This window comes from Convolutriloba macropyga, chromosome 6 (genome assembly GCF_964194025.1).
Source record: "Convolutriloba macropyga chromosome 6, txConMacr16.3, whole genome shotgun sequence".
Classification (NCBI taxonomy): domain Eukaryota; kingdom Metazoa; phylum Xenacoelomorpha; order Acoela; family Convolutidae; genus Convolutriloba; species Convolutriloba macropyga.
In genome coordinates this window covers 58,845,807-58,852,784 of record NC_134473.1, presented here as the reverse complement: position 1 = coordinate 58,852,784, position 6,978 = coordinate 58,845,807, and the positions used below count along the sequence as shown (strand labels likewise).

General features: G+C 35.0%; 1 protein-coding gene across 1 annotated transcript; it reads right to left on the bottom strand.

Moving 5' to 3' along the window:
* Positions 1 to 1,460: 1,460 nt before the first annotated feature.
* Positions 1,461 to 6,737, bottom strand: LOC142341084 (uncharacterized). The gene is made up of 4 exons (XM_075391946.1): positions 6,587 to 6,737; positions 4,337 to 4,524; positions 2,715 to 2,869; positions 1,461 to 1,920 (listed from the first exon to the last, which is right to left on the bottom strand). The coding sequence occupies exons 1-4, from the start codon at positions 6,637 to 6,639 to the stop codon at positions 1,786 to 1,788; spliced, it is 531 nt and encodes a 176-aa protein (XP_075248061.1). The 5' UTR covers positions 6,640 to 6,737; the 3' UTR covers positions 1,461 to 1,785.
* Between the last annotated feature and the right edge of the window lie 241 nt (positions 6,738 to 6,978).

Sequence of the window (6,978 nt, the reverse complement as noted above, 5' to 3'; positions counted from 1 at the left end):
TTACTGATACAAATGCTTAATCTGTCCGCACCTAGTTAAGTAGAAAAAAACAAGGATGACCTAAGCGAACGCGACGAACATTGATTAAAGGTCAGTTTCCAAAAAGAAAAATTCTTTAAAATCTTAAAAAATACAAATATTAATTAAACTTGCTACCAATCGCTGTCTTAAAGATTCAAAACGAAACTGTGCTTTCTCAATCTAGACAGTAACACATCTGCAGGTTTGAGACAGAAACGACTTGGTCTATTATGCTCATGAAAAACCAAAACCAAAATTTACGCTGATAATACTTCCAAAATCGCGCTGGTAACACATCTGCAAAATTTTGAGAAATTACTATTTTCAGTACGCTGTTGAGAAATCAAAAAATTTCATTTCAAATGTTAGTCTTAATTTCACAATTGATCTTGCGAAATTAGAAAAATTACTCAATACTTGCTAACAACTGCGGCATTAAATACGGTAAAAAAAAATTGTGTTTTATAAATCAAACTAGTAATACTCTGCCTCAAAAAAAATTAATAGAAAAATTACATAGTTTATGTTAGAAATTTTTGTTAGAAATTAGATGTTCAACATTTTTGGAAAAACTTTGAAAATATTAATGGAAAACTTCAGTGCCAAAATTACAATTACTGATACAAATGCCTCAACCTGTCCGCACCTAGTTAAGTAGAAAAAAACAAGGATGACCTAAACGAACGCGACGAACATTGAGTAAAGGTCAGTTGCCAAAAAGAAAAATTCTTTAAATTTTTTGTGGTGTTCGGTTTGTATTTATGTGATTTTTTTGTGTAATTGTGTGGGGTGTTTGTGTCTTTGTATTATTTGTCTGTCTCTGCGTCTTTCGAATTGTATCTTCAAATTGTATCTTTCAAGAAAGTGCTAATAGTTTTCGTGTGCTGAAAAAAGGCGGTATATTTTTTGGTTCGCACAGTAATATTCTACAGTGCATATTAATTTCTTTTGGATACTCCCAACGGTGCCTCAGAAAAATTAACGTTTTTTGCAAACTGGAGAGTTATTTTGTAATATGCTGCGCTACGAACAGACTCGCACGAGCCGTTTTGTTGTACTTGAAGCACGAAAATGCGAGAAAAGGGATGGACTTTAAAATTATTCCCTTCATGTTCTCTTAAAAAACAAAGAATTGGAATTGCCTCTACAACACTCGATTTTTTCGGCTATATTATTCTACGCAAAAGATATCGGTCGGCCAAAATTAATTTATTTAAAAAATCCTAGCATGTCATTAAATTCTTTTCCTTCAAGGAGGGTTGCAACAATTTGAAATTCGTTCGGACTCCGGAGGTTATGAGATTTTTCTAATAATAATAATACTACAATCTGTTCATAGGACAAATATCTCTACACATCGCCAAGACGACTTCACTGGGGCGGACGACTTCAATGGGTGGCGACTTTCATTTTCTCGACATTTTTGAGGAAAACATTGGTTTCAATTTATATGAGATTTTATTAAATTAAATTTTATGCAACCATCTAATTTAAATTATACTGATTAATTATGAATTATATTGAATATATATGATCGGCTTCAACTTCAACTTTGGTTATTTTGGAATACCATAACTGACTAATGATCGGTTATGATTTGGTAACGTCATGGTACCTCAAAGCTTAAAAGCTGTTGCCAAAATTGGCCTAAACTTTCAAGAGTTTTGATATCAATTCGTTTGTTTTAGTTGTAAAGGTTGCTGATGGTTGTCAATATGAGTCGCGTGGTTGGCGATGTTGGTATCGAGTAGTTGTTTCCTTTTATCAGGTGATATGCAATACGACTTTGGCTTCGAAGCAGCCCAGTTCTGTGTCTCCCTGGCTGAGAACAGCTTTCGCATTAACTGTCAATTTGTTCAAATGGGGCAGCTGAGGAATAGATGGAATCGGAAGGGTCAGCTGAAACATCAAATCAACCTTGGACGGCTGCGTGATTTTGTGGCGTGGATAGCCGAATTAGCCGACAGGGGGTTCGGCTGACACCAAAAAATGAGTACTAGAGAGAAAACCCGACAGCACACCAATTGTAATGGTTGGACTAACATGTGATATTTGGACCAATGAGATTTGTCAACCAATCTGAATTAAGCTGCCGGCTGAATTTGTCATTTTTTCTTGTCAGCTACACCTCCTGTCGGCCAATATTCCCAACGCCCCTTTTACGCAATGCAGAAATGCTCAAAATAGAAAATGATGTGATACCTCATTGATTGATTTTGCTCTTTACGTTCAATAGTTCGATTACAGTTTCTGAGATTGGAAAAATTTCATAACGAAATTTAAAAAAGCGAAGTAGCGCTTAATTGCACAAACTCACTTTTCTGCGTCAACAGAAATTAGCTGCGCAAATTTTTACTGGCGCTCATTTATTATATTTACACCGTTCAGTGTTTGTAAGAAACTATTGTTATCTATTTCAAATGTTAGAATCTTTTCAACAATTTTACTTTGTTTTTTATTATAAAATACTGAACAAATGCACATACCTTTCCGTTTCACATAAGCTAATATCAGCGCGAAAGCTGACCGCTGTTCTCGGCCATGCAAAAAAAAAACGTATGCTCTCTGATTGGTCCACAAAACGCGCACTTATAAGTTCTATCAAGAAATGCTTCCCTCGGCTTATTGTTATAGGGAATGAAACTGTTAAAAAGATCCGCCCGATCTCTTGATTGTTAGTTTGAGTCAGTAACCTGCTTGACAGAAATGCTGCCAGCTGGAATTGGACAGATAGGGACATCGTCTGCAGCCAGATCTGCACACACATCAGCGTATGTGCAGTTGATTATGTTCTCCTTACACAGATCAATAGTAAACCCAAGTGCCTTCGCCGAAAGATCCAAGTCAGCTAAAATCAATCGAATTCAATTTAGCTTAATTTTATTTTCGAATTTATTTTTTTTCTTGTTCAGAAGTTCAACGAAAAGGTTAATTCTGGCATAAGAAACAAGCGTTTTTAACGAACGCCGTTTCCTCATAATGCTATTAATTTTATTCTGAAAATGCAGCGGCTTTGAAGTAGTCAATTAGCAGCGAAAAAAAAACAGCAGTGATAACAGTTTTTTTATTTTCAAAGAGCAGTTCTTCAATCCAATTTCCGAACAATGAGATGGAACATGTTTATTGACTAATGCACACTTTTTAGCATCCTTTTGTTTCGCTGTAACAATTTATATCATAACAATTGATTCCTTATCAACAAAAACATAGTATCGGGCAGTTTTGAGCTTGAAAAACCTGAAAACAACGAGCCGAAGACTCAATAACTGCAGTTTTTTTTGCATAAAGCTACTTAATTGTTGTTTTTTTTTGTTGTACCTTTGGAAAAAAAGGTACGCTCTCTTAGATGACAAATTGTTCATTTTTTGTCAGGTATCAATAACTTATTTAGAAAAATACTTTAATTTTGAGGGAAAAAAAACTGGAGTCACTATTATTATTTTTTCAAAAAAAATTGTGCTCTAATAAAAATTACTATCGCTATTATAAGTAAAAACCTGACCTGAAGTTTATTTTGAAACTATCGAAACTTTTTCATCGAATACCCTCCCCTAATCAAGCACAATAATCGATATCAATGAGGAAAAATTATATATAAAGATAAATTTTTTTTAAGGAAAATGAAGTTTAACTTAGTTGGATTCTAAATTTGGGAAATTTTTAGATGGTATCACAGTTATCTTGCGAGGAAGAACCTAGAAAATTCCGAATGGTCTGAAGAAGGAAAAAAAGGTTCGCATAATGAAAAACTTAGCCGAGCTGGGTTGCAACCAGCTGCTTTTTATAGCACATTAAAGGGTAGGAAATTCTACCGCAATATGTGTGTGAATCAGAAAGGATACAACTTATTCCTAAGTATTGTTTGTATTTCAGCAAAGACAGAACTTCGATTTTTTTTAATTAGACAGCATATTTTTTCTCTTTCCCGAAACGTGCAATTAACACCCCAAGAGCATCTGAAGAAATACTTCAAAGAACATGTTGGAGATTTTGAGAAATGGGTTTTATTGTTCTCCAACAAGAGGCAGGCTAGAGAAGCAAATATCTCCATCTGGTTTTTAAATATCTACTAAAACACCGAAGATAGTGTTGCTATAAACCTAAAGAAATAATGGATAAAAGTTGAAAATTAATCGAAAAATTTAAAAAATTCATCGAAGCAAAATAATGTGTGGAAGGAAACGCACAAATTTAAAAATGCGTAATTTCTGCAGTGCCAGTTTTTTTTATACAGTGCCTGATTTCAAAACCGGCAGCTAAGCTGGTATTTCAGGCAAGGCAACGAAGTTTTTGTTATTTTACCATGAGAGAATACCTTTGATGGGGGCGGACACGTTGGCAGAGGAAGAGATAGTTGCAGAGATGGTGATGGTTCCAGGAATGCTGATGGTGTCTGGGGATACAGAGATGCCAGTCGCGTGGAATACATCACTGCTTTTGCCACAGTCCGTGTAGGAACTGTGTACCGCTCTGTACATTGGGGTCACCTCAATCCGCGGGTAGCTATAAAAAGAATTTTGTCAAAATGAATTCTGAGAAATGGAATGTTACCCTCTCCTATTGAAGTTCTGTTTCCTTTTCGGTCAATATGAAAAGTACACCTCACGGCCACATCCATTAAAATGGTTTACACAAAGTTGTCAAATTCGATATCATTGACTGTCTTCAAAGAAATTTTGTCACGAATTCTGTAATAAGTGCTCCCATACGACGGCAATTTTTAAATAATTATCTGACAAAATTAACATTTCATTAATTATTTTTCCAGCTTTTTTCTTTTAAAAAAAGATGATATGCTTGAACACCTCCTGAACGCTCAAATTCCACACAGTGATTTCCGGGGTATTTTTTTTCTGACAACATAAATAATTATATGCGGTGTTGCAATCTTTTTTTTCGACTTCCCAGCAATCATAACATAATTAAGCTTGATTGTGCAACGTAACAGTGACGTGTACACGTAGCCAATTAAGACTTAATCCGGCGATGGGTTTCATTTTGCATGTTTTGGAATTTGTCAGAAATTCACCAATTATTATCATTAATTTTCAGATGACTTCATATCCGTAAATTTCAAGGCACGTGCTGTTATTCAACAGCTTAATTATTCAACAGAGTTAATGGACCGTTTTTGTACACCTGTAAATTAAGTAATGGTTACGTGAATCTGCTTGAAGTCACTGAGAACTTCTGGCGTTTAAGTCAGAAGTGACTTCTGCAGAGTCTCGTAACCATACTTAGAACACGAAACGCGCACGTTTTAAAATGACGAAAGTCAACTTCTGGCTAAGTAGCAACTTCTGGCATTTTAACTTCTGGCACTGCAGACTTTCGGCATTTCAAAATGTGCAGCAATCTAATATTCACTTATTATTACTATTCGGTCTCACTCACCACAATTCTAGGGGTCATGTTACTAATACACCCCTAGGAGCACGAGTTCATTGTTTTGTATTGGGGCTTGTAAACTGCAATAATGAGGGGGAGTGGAGTTAGAAATACAGAATTTATTTGCAATACAATTCCGCTAGATCAACAAGCTGATGAATGTCTCATGAAGTCAACTTGGATAGACAGCTGGCGCCAAAATTACGCAATCAACTAACTTATCAGTTCCTCTCGAATTCTGGATCATTGATTTACAGAAGGATAGCTAGTTGGTTTTACAGTTTAACCTGTTTAAAAATTGCTCGCGATTCAAAAGACATATGCGTTCAGAAGTTCAGAATAATAGAATCATTTAGCCAACTTAAACAAACTAGAGAAAAGAATTGCATAGCATTATCATAACATTATCTACAGTTTTTGTAAGGAACTTTGCAGAAAATTTTTTGCAGATGTTTGAAAACAAAAGAAAATATGAGCAAACCAACTTATTCAGTTTCAAATCTTGCCTTGAAGATCTCGATGTTTCTAAGAAAAGAACATTCGGCTAAGTACGTGGCAGTTAAAAGTAAGATCTACCCCCTCCCCAACACCGAGCAATATCTTTCTTTCATAAGCCAGTGCGAACAAAGTAATGAACCTTTTTTCATTGATAATAATCTTTATAACCTGCTAAGAGTGGTAGGTCTTCTAATAGAGCGTATCCTACAATGAAACAGTATCAAAATTCAGTAACAGGCGGCTAGTAAAATTAAATATTGTTGCTTTCCGATCTGACTTATAAGAGCGGAGAAAAATGGGCCGGAACTTCACCATTCGCCGCATTCTTTAGAAATTAAACTTAACCAGACAAAGAAGGCTCCATAACAATTTTGTGATCCCTGTTCTTTTCACTCGCGCTGGCAAAAAGCCATCATTATGTGAATATGGTGAAATAAAAACAAATCGTCTTCAATTCATTGTCCGTGCAATCTTCAAGGCTTTTATAACTCAGATCAGAAAGAATCAACGTTTCATTTTCATTTAACTCTGAGAATTCAAGTGAATTTTTTGCCGATTATGATAATGTATTCAGAGCAATTGATTGAAGACCGCACTTAACTTCCACAATTTTTTTTGTTCGTACAATTATTCCGAAGAAAAAATGCTTGAAATTGTGTTACCTTGATAGTTAACTTACCCATTGCAGAGAGTAGCTAGACAAAATGCGACCAATCCAATTGAAATCTTCATTTTAAAGTGTTCGAGTTCAGATCAAACTTTAACGATACCGATTGCGATGCTAAATTGAAATCAAAATGAACTGCAGTTTTCTAAATTTTGATATCAAAACGATTTGTTTACTCATTTAAATGTTATCTGACTACAAACACACCTCTTTCCTTAATAACAATTAGAATTCGCTTTGTCAATCATGACTCAAATTTAAGTCAACTGCAATGTTGATTTTGTTGTTGACTTCACTTTGAAATGATGCCGTTAATTCACTCAGTTATGATGACTATGTCAAACAAAATGTTTCTACGCAAATTTTTGCCAATATCAAGGACACGGCGTGCGTTCCATTTTATG

Excerpts from the sequence above, each read along its gene's own strand:
- LOC142341084 (XM_075391946.1), bottom strand. The coding sequence starts at position 6,639 with ATGAAGATTTCAATTGGATTGGTCGCATTTTGTCTAGCTACTCTCTGC. Across the intron at positions 4,525-6,586 it reads CTAGCTACTCTCTGCAATGG|CTACCCGCGGATTGAGGTGA; the intron begins GTAAGTTAACTA and ends TTCTTTTTATAG. Across the intron at positions 2,870-4,336 it reads CGTGTCCGCCCCCATCAAAG|CTGACTTGGATCTTTCGGCG; the intron begins GTATTCTCTCAT and ends GATTGATTTTAG.